The sequence below is a fragment of the Sinocyclocheilus grahami genome, unplaced genomic scaffold (genome assembly GCF_001515645.1).
Source record: "Sinocyclocheilus grahami isolate Dianchi unplaced genomic scaffold, SAMN03320097.WGS_v1.1 scaffold428.1, whole genome shotgun sequence".
In the NCBI taxonomy this organism is placed as follows: domain Eukaryota; kingdom Metazoa; phylum Chordata; class Actinopteri; order Cypriniformes; family Cyprinidae; genus Sinocyclocheilus; species Sinocyclocheilus grahami.
Window position 1 is genome coordinate 160,535 of NW_015505607.1, and position 17,591 is coordinate 178,125.

Sequence of the window (17,591 nt, forward strand, 5' to 3'; positions counted from 1 at the left end):
GTCATGATATCAGTTTGACAGTTTGAAAGAGGAACAGGAAAGCAATGATGTTGTCTCTATGAATCATAGCATGTTAGATGCAAATGTCATAGGTGATTATACAATGTTAAAAAAATCAATACAGTTAATATTTGAACTTACTTTATAATACGTGTATCTGCACATTGAGCCTGGATAGGACAGTAACTGTTTCCCCATCAGTGTTGTTGTTGTTTTTTTAAAGTTGCCTTTATTTTGAATAATTTTCTCCAAAAATCCATGGCCCCTAGAATATTTTGTGGGATGTATATCTGAACATGCATTTTGTCAAACCTACAGGTTTTAAACAAAAGAAAATGTTTTATTCTAGCTTTCTGCATTCTTTTTTTTTATCAACACTTGAATGTGGGCAAGTTTCATAAAAAAGCAACATTTTGAACAAAGAGAAAATCGTGTTTTTGTAATCTGATTCGGAATGATAATCAAATCATAGATGGCGATCTTAAGCGATCTTATTTTAGATCGCTTCCATCAACACCCCCAAAGCTTGCACAGTCCCAGAAATGACTTGTGGGAGTCAATTGTGACTTCAGTAATGACTCTGAACGATTCACTGACTGAGTGAGTCAGATTCAAACCACAAACTAGTTCAAGACTGTTTTGTGAATGTTTATTAAAAAGAACAGACTCATAAAAGAGCAAACACATAAGGCCATTAGTTCATTAATCAGACATCACGGGTTGCACTGTGTTCGTTGTTACATCACCACCTTACGAGATAATGAAACTGTGTGTTTACACACTCAAGAGTTAAATAATTTTAAATTGTCACAATTTTTTTTAACATCTGTAACCACTCAAGTATGTGTTCACACTAATGCATTTCAGACGTACACAGGATCAATCCTGATAGCGGTGAATCCATACCAGCTCCTGCCCATCTACACACCTGATCACATCCGCCTCTACACAAACAAAAAGATAGGAGAGATGCCGCCACACATCTTTGGCATTGCAGACAACTGCTACTTCAGTATGCAAAGAAATAACAAGGACCAGTGCTGTATAATCAGGTAAATCACAACCTCTAAATGTTTAGGGTAAGTTTAAGGGGGGTTGTTTGTTTTTTTGTTTTTTTTGCCCCAGTGTAATTTACTGATTGCTGGCGATAACTCTGTTGACTATGTGTATGTTCAGCGGTGAGTCTGGAGCTGGGAAGACGGAGAGCACCAAGCTTATTTTACAGTTCCTGGCAGCTATCAGCGGCCAACACTCCTGGATTGAGCAGCAGGTTCTGGAGGCCAACCCTATTTTAGAAGGTCAGGAGAATCATCTCTAAACCCAGTGACATAAACCCTACCTGTCTAACACTGATTTAGTGATCGCCAGTGGTAGTTTCAGTGCCAGGTCACATCATAGTCCTGTGATCTGCTCTACACCCTATTAGTAAAGGAGCGTTCACACTGAATATGATTTGGAGTGACAAAGCAACTGGATTCAATCATCAATTTTTAATAAGAATTGGCGATTTTCTTTGATTTCAAGTGCCTCAGTCGCTCAATCGATTTCAGTCGCTCTCAGTGTGAATGGGGCTTAACTTTTCCTCCTTCTGTACCGTATCAGTACTTATTGATTCATGCCAAGCTTCTCACATGCACAAGCTTAAGGCTTTAAACCAGAACTCAGGCTGTTTGTTTACTAAAATGGGTCGATAAACTAACAAACACTTGTGTCACTTGTTAATTTACACTATACTATGAAAGCAGGGTGTTGAATATTGAATATTCCTTAAAAATGTAATTCCTAGACTTGAATTGAGTAGGGAAAAATAAAAAATAAACATTTTAATTTAAGGAAGGAAAAATAAAAAAATCAAGTAAGTTCAATGCAATACAATATTTTTAAAGAAAACAATATTCATTAATAAAATAATAATATTCAATATAATAATATTCCATTTCATTTTTCTATACAAATTAAAGATATCAGTTATCATTCATATAGTATATGTGATATGTCCAGAAGTATTACTTTATATTAATAACTGATGTTTGAAATTTAAAATGAAAGAAAATTGTGTCAAATTAATATACATCTCTTAATTTAACATAACTTTTTTTACATACATTTCTTTAATTTTATATATATTTTATGCAGTTGATGGCTTAAATTATTTGTTTTGAGAGCATAGAACTTAATTTATAGAAATTAGAAAAATGTATTCTGTATTCTCAATTCAAATTCCAAAAAAATCCTTGAATTCAGAAATTTGTTCAACCATGTATGAAAGACAGCTGGGCTTTGTAACTACACAGCAAATGCTTTGCTGTTCTTTCTTCTATGTCTTTAATGAATGTCTAACACTGTGGGATTGAGATTAATTCCGTTGTTTTTGCTGTTCCCACAGCATTTGGTAATGCCAAGACCATACGCAATGACAACTCCAGCCGGTTTGGGAAATACATTGACATTCACTTCAACAAGCGGGGAGCTATCGAGGGGGCAAAGATCGAGCAGTACCTGCTGGAGAAATCAAGAGTTTGCAGACAGGTGAGAGAGGATCGGCAGAACGTGTCTCACTCTGAGTCTCTTTATCATGCTATTGATTATGGTGATGTCAGTGATGGGATTACACTTAACTGTCTTTGTAGGCAGCTGATGAGAGGAACTACCATGTATTCTACTGTATGCTGGCAGGCATGAGCCCTGATCAGAAGACTAAATTAGGCCTGGGCCTGGCCACAGACTACAATTATCTTACTATGGTGAGGGCCTGTGTTTTTATCAACACAGACAATGCATTTTCTTGTACGTTATGAAAGCATTTGAATAGACCCTTTCCATTACAGTAATAGTTCACCCAACAATGAAAATTCTCATGTAGTTCTGAACCTGTATGACTTACTTTCGTCTGTGGAACACAAAATGTAATTATTCTGAACAATATTAAAAAAAACTGGGTCTTTCGTGCTCCAGTGACAAAATAGATGGCATAAAATTGTCATAAATGTAAGTGGTCCATATAAATTGTGCACTGTATTCCAAGTCTTCTGAAGTCATATTGACTACTTTATGATACTTTATTGTGCTTTTTATCATTTTGGAGCTTGACAGCGCCAATTCCCATTCACCTTCATTATGTGGAAACAAGCAGCCAAGACATTCTTCAAAATTTCTCCTTTTGTGTTCCATTGAAGAAAATAAATCATACAGGTTTGGAGCAAGAGTAAGTCATACAGGTTTCGAAGAGTAAGTGATGATTATTTTTGAGTGAACTGTTCTGATAATATAAAAAGAAAACATATCTTGCTTGTTGATATCCATCTAATTGCAGTAGAGGAACAAAGAGAGTGTGTAAAAGGCTTGCTTGTGCGTGTCCGCTCTGTCCTTCCCTCTTGATCTGTCATCCAGGGAAACTGTACGGTGTGTGAGGGGAGGAATGATATGAAAGAGTACTCCAGCATTCTCTCAGCCATGAAGGTCCTGATGTTTACTGACACTGAAAACTGGGAGATCTCCAAACTGCTGGCTGCCATTCTGCATATGGGCAACCTGCTCTTTGAAGGTGAATATTATTAATGGAAGATGTTATTATTAATAATTGCTCACCCACAAGAGGTGACAGATGAGCTAAATTGCACATATCATTTGTGTTGCCCCAACAGCTCGAACACTGAAGAACCTGGATACCTGTGTGGTGGTTCGCTCACCTGACCTGGCCAAAGCAGCCACGCTGTTAGAGGTGAGGTGCTTGTGTGAACGCATGAGAGAGCTTTAAAGTCGCACAGTGGCATTTGAAACCCACTTTTTTATTTCTGTAATCTAATTTGTTTGAGTGAAATGCTCATTTCCACCTCACAGTGGAAAAAATAAAAAGGTAACTACAAATTTATGTGACTGTTTATCATTATAAGTAATAGTCTTATTATCTGGATTCCATAGAAACAGGATATTCAAACCTGAGACTTTATTTTTAAGCTTTGAAATGAACTGAATGAATGCTACACCTACATCCCAAGTCATCCGCTGGAACACCACTCTCTCGTGAATGCGTGTACGACAGTTAGCAAAAGCTAGAGATTACGGTTTATAACGTTTTAAATATGGATATTTTCTTACACAAATGCATCGCTTTGCTTCAGAAGGCCATTATTAACATCACGGAGCCAAGTGGAGCACTTTTTATGGATGGATGCACTTTATTGGACTTCAAAATTTCAACACCCATTCTCTGCCATTATAAAACTTGAAAGAACCAGGACATTTTTAATAAAACTCCGATTGTATTCGTCTGAAAGAAGAAAATCATATACACCTAGGATGGTTTGAGGGTGAAATCATGGGGTAATTAAAATTTTTGGGTGAACTATCCCTTTAACATTAACCAATAGACCACACAACCTAGGTAAAGTCAGGTAACGGTCGCTGAATATTTTCCACTGAAGAATGATTCCGAATAAGGAATGTGAATAAAGTAAAAGGTCCTTGCTCTGCATTAACCCTATACACGTCTCTTAGCTTTGGTTTAATCCCATTTTTGCATCCATTTATTGCCATCTCAAAGCTGCTGTCACTTGAAGGGGTTTGTTTCTGCTGTCTTGTTCATATTCATCTCTCTCATTAGCTCTGTGGTGGTACTGCGTTATCCGTGTGGTTAAGGGAGGGGAGTTCCAGATAAATGTAGTCTTTAGTGAGCATCAGACTTTCTTTCTAATGTTATTATCGTAGACAGTGGCACAGCGTGACGAGTCTGTTCAGACTTCCTGCCGGCAGCACAGTTTCAACTAGTCTTTCTGCATATTTCCACTGTCCACAATCTTTGTTCTGTTTTCAGTTTGATTTAAATGGCTGTGGCTCAATGCTGTACCTCAAAACCATTTTCTTTGCTTACGCCTGCCCCCTGGTGGCAAGATATAAAACATCGCAAGCATAGTCAGGAGGGACATTTGAGAATCAATACACTTTTCAGAGCACAATATTTAATTACACTGTAAAAGATATTTAGTGGCTTATTGCTTGTAAAATGTATGTTTCTCTTCTGTAGATTAACAAATATGACTTTCAAAATTATAATGAATTAATGATGAATATTTAAAGGGGTCATATGATGTTGCTAAAAAGAACATTATTTTGTGTATTTGGTGTAATGAAATGTGTTTATGCGGTTTAAGGTTAAAAAACACATTATTTTCCACATACTGTACATTATTGTTTCTACTCTATGCACTGCCTTTCTGAAATGCGTCGATTTTTACAAAGCTCATCGTTCTGAAAAGCGTACCAAGAGCTTGTAACACTTCAAAGAGAAAGGAAAAATTGAAATCGCATCATATGACCCCTTTAATAATATGTGGGCTCAATTAGATTTTGCATTGACATAATTATAGTTATAATTTATGCATTAGTCAAACACTTTTAATAAAAAAAGTTTTTTTTAAACGGTCAATATAATGAGCTGAATTCAACCCTATTAGTCAAGTTTGCTAATACATAAAATAACTCATTTTCATAATTTGTGATAATAATTTTTCACATCTATGCTGTGCCAACATTTGTTTCTTCTTATTTTATATTAATATTGTAGTATAACTATGAATCAACTTTGAACCTTTCTGTAATCTTTTTTTTATGTAGCCTACATATCATAATATATATATATTTTTTCTTTTTTATACATATTTACTTTTGTTCAGCTGTCAATGAACTATGCTGCTTCTTTCTACAGGTGGACCCTCAAGACGTCATGATATGTCTGACCACACGTACACTGATCACCAGGGGTGAAAGTGTGTCCACCCCTCTCAGCGTGGAGCAGGGGCTGGATGTCCGTGATGCCTTTGTCAAGGTGAGATTATTTACAATCAATAAATGGCCCAGTTTTGATTCTCAATTTGTCACAGAAGTCATCAATATCCACTAAGTGGGCAATTTTTGGCTCCATCAGGGAATCTATGGCAGGTTGTTTGTGTGGATAGTGGATAAAATCAATGCCGCCACCTATAGGGCTCCTTCCAGAGAAAACAAGACTGTTCGCAGGTCTATAGGCCTGCTCGACATCTTTGGCTTTGAGAATTTCACTATTAACAGGTGAGTACTAATAAACAGAAAATTCTAGATTGTTTTAATTTCAGCAAATACAACCAGTCAGCATCAGGTCTTGCACCTAAAAGGCATTTTATGGTCACACTGGTACTAATCTTGTTCATTCCTGCTGTAGTTTTGAGCAACTGTGCATCAACTTTGCAAACGAGAACCTGCAGCAATTCTTCGTTCACCACGTTTTCAAGCTGGAGCAGCAGGAGTACAACCTGGAGGATATCAACTGGCAGCACATCGAGTTCACTGACAACCAGGATGCCTTGGATATGATTGCCATCAAGCCTATGAATATAATTTCCCTTATTGATGAGGAGAGCAAGTTCCCAAAGGTAAAGTTTGAGTTTTGATGATGTGCTGTGCATTTGGACTATAAATTAGATTATAATATCTATAGAGCGCCACAGAACACAGCTGGTTCAGTTCTGAGTATCTATCTTGCATCATTTTTTATTCATCAGTTGAACAGAGGATATCTAGCCATGTTGTGTGTTCATGACTGTGTGCTGTGTTTCTGTTCATGCTGTGTTTCGTAGGGAACAGATGCTACCATGCTGAACAAGCTAAACTCCCAGCACAAACTTAATACCTACTACATCTCTCCTAAGCACAGTCACGAGACTCAGTTTGGCATTCAGCACTTTGCTGGAGTGGTGCACTATGAAACTAAAGGTACACATAACTGATTTAAACAGTTAGTAATAATAATAATAATAATGCTTTTATTTTGTATAGCACCTTTAAAAGTTACTTTCTCAAAGTGCTTTACAACAAAAGCAAGCACAACAATGTAAAACAATACACTTTAAATGCAAAAAAAGTTTCTAATCTCCTAAACACTGTACAGATTTGAGAATAGCTTCTCAAAGAGAGATAATATTGGTGCTAATAATATGATATGTTATATATGGTTATTCAATAATTATTTATATTTCTAAATATGATATATAAATATTTTTTATATACACAAGCAAGGATACATTAAATTGGTCAAGAGTGACAATGTTTCCTATTCCTTAAAGAGTCCTAAAAAATTATAAAAGTTTCAACTATAATATCATAACATTGATAATGGGAAATGTTTCTTGAGCACCAAATCAGCATATTATAGTTATTTTTGAAGGATCATGTGACACTGAAGATTCAGCTTTCCCATCACAGGAATTAATCACATTTTAAAATGTATTAGGTTAGAAAAACTTTATTTTAAATTGTAAAACATAATATTGTATGTTTTTACTGTATGGACTGTATGTCTTGACCATAAACCTTTGAACGGTAGTGTACTGTATAATATTATACAATATAATTATTTCCTTATTTACCACTTTTCAGTCTCTAATTTCAACTCAAATCAACATTTCATGTCCATTTTTTCTTATTTACTAAATAGCTGTGTAATAAGCAGAATAATATACAATCAGCCTGTCATTATTGCATCATTAAACCCCATCCGGATGACACATTCTTTCGGCATTCATTTTGCAATAATAACAGTCTAACTGTACTTTATCCCATATTCATCATATTAAAAATTTTCATAAAATATGAATGACTATACTATGTTTCCATTGAAAAGTTAACATAATCCCCTCCTGGTTCGTTGTTCAGGTTTCCTGGAGAAAAACCGAGACAGCCTCCACAGTGACATCATCCAACTCGTGCACTCGTCCAAAAACAAGTTCATCAAGCAGATCTTCCAAGCTGATGTTGCTATGGTGATGCCCTTTTCCAATACCGAATCCATATTTGTTCTGCATTAATATGCTCACGACACGCCAGGGCCAAATGCTTGCCGTGCAGGTTTATGTCAGGGTTGCATATTAAAAGCAAAGACGTGTGCTAGTATAATTGCCCTTGGAAAAACACGCAGTGAACTGCTTCAAATGAGAGAAGTTTTAGCCTGAGTCTTTAACATGACTGTGTGTAACAATGTCAGCACAGCCTGACTAACCCTGCTGCTGTAACTCACTCTCAGTGGTGATGTCAGCCCTAATCTTTCTTGGCTGATTCTCAACAGACTTGGCTCAATTCTGTCTCTCTCTCTCTCTATCTTTTACCTTATTTCTGGCCCCAGTTTCTGTGTGGCTATTTGGAGCCCACTGCATCCCTTCAAAAGGTAATCAATGGCATGGTTTGTGTCCCTCTCAGACTCCTATTGAACTAAATTTTCTCAATAGTCCCTTGCTAAAAACTAATTCCTGTGGTTTTCTTCTCTTTTGGAAATGGTTTCTGTTGAAGTATTCGGTAAGGGCACGCTGACAGAATAATTTAATAGCTCCAACAGTGGCATTATTCTCCAGATGAATTGAGGAAAAACATTAGTCATCACAGAGAGATTCTGTTTCAAATTAGATGCGGCTTGTTCTTATTGGTGTTCTTTAGCATTTATTTTTTTTGTGAGAGAGAAATTCCATTTACTCTTTTTCCTGGCGCTGAGTATAGATTGAGGAAGGGAGAAACTACTAGATTACTTTTTTTCTTCACAATGCCTTCTTAAAGCATTTGCATGTAAAGCGTAGGAAATAACAGCAAGAGAGGGGTAGAAGGATCAAAGCAACCAATGAAGATCCCCAAGAAATGTGTTGAGAGAGGGAGAAAGTATGAAACGATTACATTTATAAGGGGTGGAAAAGAAAGAAGAAAAGTTTGGCCACATAGAACGGTGAATTCGTGTCCTTGTGATGTGTATAGTATGGGTATTTGTTGTAGTTTTGTGTGATGTGCATTTGTGCTATGTGTTTGTATGTATGTGGTAGCAGTGATCCTCTCTTGTGAGTTTTAACTTATTTCTGTGTGATGTTAATGGGAGAATTTCTCTGTTTTTTTAGGGAATGGAGACAAGGAAGCGTTCCCCGACTCTGAGCAGTCAGTTTAAGCGCTCACTCGAGCTGCTCATGAAAACACTGAGTGTGTGTCAGCCATTCTTTGTGCGCTGTATCAAACCCAATGAGCTCAAAAAGCCCATGGTGAGTAAAACAGTGTTTTTGTGTGTTTGAAGAGATGCAGATAATTTAAACATTTCATTAGGGCTTAACAGTGAATGAGGATGTTGTGAAATCCCATGGCCAGTCTTACTTTTTTTCTTTCTTTCCTTATTTATATATTCACCACAGCCTTACATAGGACAAGTTGTTTAGAGAATGGGTGGATTTATGTATGTATCTATCTATCTATCTATCCCATAGGACAAGTGGTATGGAGGATGGATTTATTTAGTTAGTTATTCATTCATTCATTCATTTACCATGATCCGTACATAAGACAAGGGTTATGGAGAATGGATGAATGGATGGATTTATTAATTTAGTCATTCATTAATTTATTCATTTATTTACCACAATCCTACATAGGACAAGTGGTATTGAGAATAGATAGATAGATTGATTGATTGATTGATTGATTGATTGATTGATTTAGATTATAAAATTCTAAAATTTTTCAGTTTTAACATTATTTTTTTATTTTTTTCCAGTCAGATTACCAACAAATTATTAAAACTTTACATTTAAAAGTAAAATTGAATAAGATATCAAGGCTTGTTTGCAGAGCATATTTTGATTACATTTTTCTAGTTAAATTGTGTTAAATATATGTTTAAAATTTACAAAAATCTTAATTATTATGAAAAAGATTTATATATTGTATAAATCAATAAAAAATTTAAATTGGCTGAGCAGAAGATATAATCCTAATTTTGCAGCAGGAAAAAAAAAACTTTACTGAATGCCAGCCCTCATTCTCTCCTCTGCAGATGTTTGACAGAGGACTGTGTGTCAGGCAGTTACGCTACTCTGGGATGATGGAGACTATTCGCATACGCAGAGCTGGATATCCCATACGCTACACATTCGCTGAGTTCGTGGACCGTAGATTGATTGATTGATTGATTGATTGATTGATTGATTGATTGATTTAGATTATAAAATTCTAAAATTTTTCAGTTTTAACATTATTTTTGTCTTGTTTTCCAGTCAGATTACCAACAAATTATTAAAACTTTACATTTAAAAGTAAAATTGAATAAGATATCAAGGCTTGTTTGCAGAGCATATTTTGATTACATTTTTCTAGTTAAATTGTGTTAAATATATGTTTAAAATTTACAAAAATCTTAATTATTATGAAAAAGATTTATATATTGTATAAATCAATAAAAAATTTAAATTGGCTGAGCAGAAGATATAATCCTAATTTTGCAGCAGGAAAAAAAAAACTTTACTGAATGCCAGCCCTCATTCTCTCCTCTGCAGATGTTTGACAGAGGACTGTGTGTCAGGCAGTTACGCTACTCTGGGATGATGGAGACTATTCGCATACGCAGAGCTGGATATCCCATACGCTACACATTCGCTGAGTTCGTGGACCGTTATCGGGTCCTTATGCCTGGGGTGAAACCAGCCAACAAACAGGCGAGTCTAAAGCATTACTGTGTTAATGCAGTCAACAGATGTGATGTGCAGGTCTGGAGTATGTTGTTTGCTTGACAGCTCTTTTCAAAGCTTTTTTTCTGTGCACTCTCGTAGAATGGCCATCTGGTGATATTTTTGACAAGTGCTGACAATTTGCTCTAAGGAGATAGCATTGAATCTGTGTCCTCTTACAGGAAGATCTGCGAGGGACCTCTCAGCGCATTGTTGTGTCAGTTCTGCAGAGAGATGGTGACTGGCAGATAGGAAAGACAAAAATCTTTCTGAAGGTTAGCCACAAATAAAAAAAATTCCAAAGATTTTGTTTGGTTTTAAATTTGTGACAAATTGTATACTTGGCCTATACTTGCTGTAGGATCATCATGACATGCAGCTGGAAATTGAAAGAGATAAAGCCATCACTGACAAGGTCATTTTCATCCAGAAGACTGTGAGAGGTCTGAAAGAGAGGTACGGGAAAAAGAAGAAGAGCAGATAAAAATTTTTTAAAAAACACATTTTAATCTGATGTGTATCTCTCTCTTTTGTTTTCCAGAGCTAACTTCCTAAAGGTTAGAAAGGCTGTGACATTAATCCAGCGAATATGGAGAGGCTACATCTCTAGAAAGCACTATGCTGTGGTGAGCTGGCATGCTGTTGGTGAAATCAAAGCAGACATAACCTGATCTGAGGTTTTGTCTAATTGTAATTATGCCTTCATTCCAGATGCGTCTAGGTTTCTTGCGGCTCCAGGCCTTGTATAGGTCACGGAAGTTGTACCTGGCGTACCAAGCGTCCAGGACACGCATCACTCTGCTCCAGGCCTGGTGCCGTGGCTTCCTGGTGCGGCGGACATTCTCAAAGCGCTTCCATGCGGTCCTGACAATCCAGGCTTATGCACGAGGAATGATAGCACGCAGACTGTGCAAGCGTCTCAGAATGGAGGTAAATCTACATTATGTCTATCTGTCTGTCTATCTATCTATCCATCCATTCATTGTTCTCTCTCTCTCTGTTTAGAGGGAGCGACGGTTAGAAGCCGAGCGGCAGTGTCTGGCTGAAGAGGAGCATCTGAGGAACCAGATGACGGCGCGTAGGGCTCGAGCAGAGGCAGAGAGGAAGCACCAGGAGCGTCTGGCCCAGCTCGACCAAGAGCAGAAGGAGAGAGAGCAGGCAGAGCGAGATGAGACACGAAGGAAAAAGGAGCTTCTAGAGCAGATGGAGAGAGAAAAACAGGAGCCGGTCAACGACTCTGACATGGTGGACAAGATGTTCGGATTCCTGGGCAGCACCAACTCTCTTCCCAACCTGGAGGGCGAAGCACCAGAAGGGTTTGAGGTGCGGGACTTGATGTCTATTAATCTCTGTAATTTAACTTGCCTGTCTTAAATGTTATATGTGACCCTGCACCACAAAACCAGTCTTAAGTCGCTGGGGTATATTTGTAGCAATAGCCAAAAATACATTGTATGGGTCAAAATTATAGATTTTTCTTTTATGCCAAAAATCATTAGGATATTAAGTAAAGATCATGTTCCATGAAGATATTTTGTAAATTTCCTACCGTAAATATATCAAAACTTAATTTTTGATTAGTCATTTGGTCAACTTTAAAGGCGATTTTCTCAATATTTAGATTTTTTTGCACCCTCAGATTCCAGATTTTCAAATAGTTGTATCTCAACCAAATATTGTCCTATCATAACAAACCATACATCAATGGGACGCTTATTTATTCAGCTTTCAGATGATGTATAAATCTCAATTTTGAAAAATTGACACTTAAAAGTTTTGTGGTCCAGGGTCACATATTAGTTTGCTCTTGTTTGGATGTGACAGGATCTAGAGAAAGTTCCGAGACAGTTTGAGGAAGTCATTGATGAACCTCTTCCACTTCCTGATGATGAAGAGGAAGACCTATCAGAGTATAAGTTTGCAAAGTTTGCTGCAACCTACTTCCAGGGAAATGCCACGTATACGTATATACGTCGGCCACTGAAACAACCTCTGCTGTTTCATGAGGATGAAGGAGATCAGCTAGTAAGCTTGTATTTATTTAAAAAAAAATTTGCATTTAAAATAATAATATTGATTATTGTCAGTGTTATTACTTACAGGTTTCTGTTTTATATTTACGCCCATATGATATTATGATTTTTTTTCATATCTTCAGGCTGCTCTGGCTGTGTGGATCACTGTGTTGAGGTTTATGGGAGATCTCCCTGAACCCAAATATCATATCAGCATTAGTGACGGCAGTGAGAATATTCCAGTTATGACTAAAATCTATGAGACATTAGGGAAGAGGACCTACAAAAGGGAGCTGCAGGCCCTGCAGTTGGATGAGGAGGTGAGACAAGTGAGGTAGTGGGTGTTATGAAAATGAGAATTAATCTTCATATCATGAGTATTAATCATTTCTACATATTATAATACATTGTAAAAATTGTATTGTACACAACAGTGTATTTCATAATATGAACATTAACCTAGACTAGTAAATACTGTGAAAAAAAATCATTTAATGACACCCAAGGCAAAAGGCTAGTGTTAATGAAATTAAACCTTATTGTAAAGTGTGACATCTGAGAAAGTTTCTTCATTGTTTCCAGAGTTCCACTACTGACATCCAGAAGAGGAACAGTGTACGGCATAAGCTGGTGTCCCTCACATTAAAGAAGAAATCAAAGATCACAGAGGAGGTATGTAACAGTTTAATATTTTGTGAAAACCAGGATACTGTACTTTTTGTCAGGATTCTTTAATCAATAGAAAGCTAAAAGAATAACATTTATTTGAAATAAAAATATTTTGCAAAATTATAAATGTCTTTACTGTCAATATTAATCAGTATAATTTATCTTTGTTGAATAAAAGTAAATGATTCCTGCCCCTGTTAGGTGACCAGACGGCTAACCGACAGCAATTACTGTCTACAGGGAAACAGCATGCTGGAAGACCGACCCACCTCCAATTTAGAAAAGCTCCACTTTATCATTGGCAATGGCATTTTACGCCCTGCTCTCAGGTCATTGCATGGCAAATGCGTAATTGTTGGTATACTAGTGCTGTTGAATGTGCATTTTGTCTGAATTATATTGCATGTTGGTTTGTTTCCTCTCTCAGAGATGAGATCTACTGTCAAATCTGTAAACAGCTGAGCCAGAATACATCCAAAAGCAGCCATGCCCGCGGCTGGATCCTGCTATCCCTCTGTTTGGGCTGCTTTGCTCCTTCTGAAAAATTTGTCAAAGTAAAAAAAAAACGTATTTTTTTATTTTTGTGCTAGTCAGCAGGAAATAAGTTCTCATGCTTTTTTAATGATCATAAACCAAAAAAATTAATGTGGCCCAACTCTTTATTCCCATTTCATATCTTTAACTGTAATCTGTTTAGTATCTGCGAACATTCATTAACAGCGGCCCGTCTGGTTATGCGCCTTATTGTGAGGAGAGACTGAGAAGAACATTTGCGAATAAGACAAGAACTCAGCCTCCTTCTTGGCTTGAGCTGCAGGTATTTTAGGACCCACAAAAGCCATTAGATTTCCCATTTGGGAAAATTCTTTGGAAAATATGAATTTTTTTTCTTTCCTCCTCCAGGCCACTAAATCTAAGAAACCCATCATGTTGCCGGTGACCTTCATGGACGGCACCACGAAGACCCTGCTGACCGACTCCGCCACAACAGCTGAAGAGCTCTGCAATGCTCTGTCAGACAAAATCGGCCTGAAGGATCGCTTTGGCTTCTCCTTATATATTGCTCTTTTTGATAAGGTATGTTAATACATACATTTTAATATATTTTAAAATGTAATTTATTCCTGTGATGGCAAAGCTGAGTTTATTGCAGCCATTATTCCAGTTTTCAGGGTCACATGATCCTTCAGAAATCATTCTAATTTGCCAATCTGATCTTGATTTGCCAATCAAACATTTTTATTATCAATGTTGAAAACAGTTTTGATTAATAGAACGTTCAAAAGAACAGCACATATTTGAAATAGAAATATTTTGTGACACTTAAATGTCTTTACTGTCATTTTTGATTAATTTAATGCATCCTTGCTGAATAGATGTATTAATTTATTTAAAAAAATACAACCCCAAACTTTTGATCAGTACATATCCTTATTTATTCTGTTCAGTTTAAGACCCTCAAAATGTGCATCCTCCTCAGGTTTCATCACTGGGCAGTGGAAAGGATCATGTGATGGATGCAGTGTCACAGTGTGAGCAGTATGCTAAAGAGCAGGGCGCTCAGGAGCGCAATGCCCCCTGGAGGCTGTTCTTCAGGAAGGAAATCTTCACCCCCTGGCACAACCCTGCTGAGGACAGCATTGCCACTAACCTCATCTACCAACAAATCGTGCGTGGGGTCAAATTCGGGGAGTACCGCTGTGATAGGGTGAGAGCTGTTGTAACACATTTCACATTGCCTATAAAAGTTAAATGACTTGCATTAACCAGGTGGATGAATGTGCTCTATTATTTTAGGAGGAGGACCTGGCCGAGCTGGCCTCTCAACAGTACTATGTGGACTATGGGTCAGAAGTCCTACCAGACCGTCTTCTGGGTCTTATTCCATCCTACATACCGGACCGAGAAATTACTCCCTCCAAGACAGTGGAGAAATGGGCTCAAATGATCGTAGCAACTCACATAAAGGTACACATATGTAGTTTTTGTTGAGTTATTAATTTTTTATTTAATATAAAATTATAATTTGTATATTATTGTATATAATATTTTATATAAATGTTATATTGTTATATTAATATTCTATTCTATTCTATTTTATATTTTTTTGTTGTATCATTTAAATATGTCGTTTCTACTGCTAGAATTTATTTATTAAAATTATAAGTATAAAAATAAGTGTAACCAAACATACTGTGGCATTGAAATAATATGCCATTTTAGAGTTAATAAATAAATAACTTTTGGTAGTTTTCTAGGTTATAATAGCACATTTAGAATAAGCAAAATATTTTAATAATAAGTCCATGAAAGTCCATGGTTGGTAATCTGAATATTTCGTTTGTCCAATGTCTGTGCTTAAGGTTGCGAAATGGAAAATAAAAGAAAAAAATGCCTTTGTGCATAAGAGAAATAGAAAATGAAAAAAAAAATCAAAAAATTTTTAGGCACAAATGTCACTATTTTCTGAGAATGGGTTCACATTAACATGATAGAACAGCACATATAACTGAACAAATCTATTATTAACATTTTCATTTTAACCAAATGTACAGTCACAGCACATATCTACACCTAGTCTTCATTGCTGTGTCAGGCTGTGTCTGCTTGACCTCGCGGTACGTTCTCAAGGACGGCAGTCTCATTATCTTAGAGCAGTACCTGTATCTCCACCTAGCGCTAATATAATCTCACAGCTATGATTAACTCTCTCTCTAAGTGTGTGCCGGGGCGACCTTCACACCATCCACCACCCTCACCTACAGTCTGCTGAAATAGAATGCAGTCACAGGCCCCTGGATATTTAAGACAGTTCTTTCTGCCTCACTTAGTGGTCACTGTCTTGTTATGGATTTGTAGTTTAGGTCAGCACTCTGTGCTAACTCTTAGTAGTTGATGGACTGAACAGGTTGAAATTTGATTGACGGTTCCTGTGGGAACATTAATCACATGTTCCTTCTCTCAAGGGTGAAGGCCGTACCCTACTACCTTTCATAAGTTAAAGTGATGGACATGAATGTTTAATAATGCTTGGGATCAATTATATGGATCGTCATAGCAGAGTGGTAATGCATGAGTTTGTTATATTTCATGCTTATAACCAGGTGACGAGAGCAAAGGTAATCACCGATATTGTGTTACTCTGAGACCAAGATATTGATGATTGCATCTTCACAGGGAATCTACACGCAGAAGAGGTTTGTCTCGCAGAGAGTAAAGGAAGAGGTGGTGGATTTCGCTCGATTTAAGTGGCCTTTGCTTTTTTCCCGCTTTTATGAGGCCTTCAAATTCTCAGGTAAGACTTAAAGGGAACAGTTCACCTCAAAAATAAAAATCAAGTCAGTGAGTTGAATGCATCACTCAGAATTTTGAACAAATCATTCAAACCAGTTTTGTGAACCGAATGAACTGTTTCATTGAAAAGATCTGACTGAATGGTATGTTTGCAAATAAACGTTGCTACTTCACTCAGGAACTCTCAGCAAGACTCCAAAGATAAAAGGGGCAGATATTGGGCAGATTATATTATATTATATTATATCTTTTTTTTATTTGCATTTTCTTACAACCAGAATTTACTCAGTTGTGTATTAAAATTAAATGTAAAAAAAATAATAATAATTAAAAACAAATATATTTTAAAAGTATACAAATACGTTTATCCAAACATAATATCACTTGATTGAAATAATTTAATTCAGGGTTAGAAAATAATAACAATAAATAACTTGTGGTAGTTGAATGTTGTTATTTTGAATTGGGAATAATAATTAAACAATTAGCCAGTAGTGGGGGGGGGGGGGGCCAAAGGGGCAGATATTGGGCAGATTATATTATTATATTACACTGTTTTGGGTTGTAATCTGAACAGTTAGTCGGTCTCCAGTATCTATGGTGATTACAGCCCTGGTACTTTGAGTTTGAGGTAGGAAAATGCTAAAAATTAACACAAAATTTTAAAATCCTGAAATTTTTTCCACACCATTTCACCATTTCCTGAGAATGGGTAATGACATAATATAAAAACATATAAAACCAAGCAAATCTAATATTTTACGTCCTTTTTTTTTACCAAGGTCTGTTTATTTAAAATTTTATAATATGCAAGAACAAACAAAAGATCAAAACAATACAATACAAAATATATATTCAAAACCCCACCCCACTACCCATCAGACAAAAAGTATCAATTACATAAAAAAAATTTTTAAAAACTTGTTATACAAATTTGGGACTGTATTCCAACAAATGACAGAAAAGGTTGCCAGATTGCATAGAATCTCTGGGTAGACCCTTGAAGTGAGTATCTTATTTCCCTTTCTTGGAACTTCTCAGTCAACAAATCCCTGGACAGAGCCCTGGTAACAAGGCTCGTGGTGGGTGAGTATGATCCATATATCATGAGAGC

At 36.5% G+C, this 17,591-nt stretch overlaps 1 protein-coding gene across 2 annotated transcripts in view; it reads left to right on the top strand.

Moving 5' to 3' along the window:
* myo7ab (myosin VIIAb) overlaps nt 1–17,591 on the top strand; it is a 35,984-nt gene that overhangs the window by 8,066 nt on the left and 10,327 nt on the right. Inside the window, exons 6-36 of one of the 2 annotated variants that reach the window (XM_016233305.1) lie at nt 868–1,052; nt 1,177–1,298; nt 2,387–2,529; nt 2,631–2,744; nt 3,391–3,544; nt 3,645–3,721; nt 5,705–5,824; nt 5,924–6,066; nt 6,197–6,407; nt 6,612–6,747; nt 7,687–7,793; nt 8,153–8,194; nt 8,317–8,322; nt 8,907–9,044; nt 9,830–9,924; nt 10,424–10,487; nt 10,682–10,774; nt 10,861–10,955; nt 11,041–11,125; nt 11,211–11,429; nt 11,505–11,822; nt 12,324–12,524; nt 12,658–12,834; nt 13,097–13,186; nt 13,385–13,512; nt 13,611–13,737; nt 13,881–14,000; nt 14,087–14,260; nt 14,664–14,891; nt 14,981–15,151; nt 16,361–16,478. In XM_016233305.1, the coding sequence (XP_016088791.1) occupies nt 868–1,052; nt 1,177–1,298; nt 2,387–2,529; nt 2,631–2,744; nt 3,391–3,544; nt 3,645–3,721; nt 5,705–5,824; nt 5,924–6,066; nt 6,197–6,407; nt 6,612–6,747; nt 7,687–7,793; nt 8,153–8,194; nt 8,317–8,322; nt 8,907–9,044; nt 9,830–9,924; nt 10,424–10,487; nt 10,682–10,774; nt 10,861–10,955; nt 11,041–11,125; nt 11,211–11,429; nt 11,505–11,822; nt 12,324–12,524; nt 12,658–12,834; nt 13,097–13,186; nt 13,385–13,512; nt 13,611–13,737; nt 13,881–14,000; nt 14,087–14,260; nt 14,664–14,891; nt 14,981–15,151; nt 16,361–16,478 (4,201 nt within the window). Of the gene's footprint in view, nt 1–867; nt 1,053–1,176; nt 1,299–2,386; nt 2,530–2,630; nt 2,745–3,390; nt 3,545–3,644; nt 3,722–5,704; nt 5,825–5,923; nt 6,067–6,196; nt 6,408–6,611; nt 6,748–7,686; nt 7,794–8,152; nt 8,195–8,316; nt 8,323–8,906; nt 9,045–9,829; nt 9,935–10,423; nt 10,488–10,681; nt 10,775–10,860; nt 10,956–11,040; nt 11,126–11,210; nt 11,430–11,504; nt 11,823–12,323; nt 12,525–12,657; nt 12,835–13,096; nt 13,187–13,384; nt 13,513–13,610; nt 13,738–13,880; nt 14,001–14,086; nt 14,261–14,663; nt 14,892–14,980; nt 15,152–16,360; nt 16,479–17,591 lie in introns of both variants that reach the window. The other variant, XM_016233304.1, reaches the window with a different exon arrangement.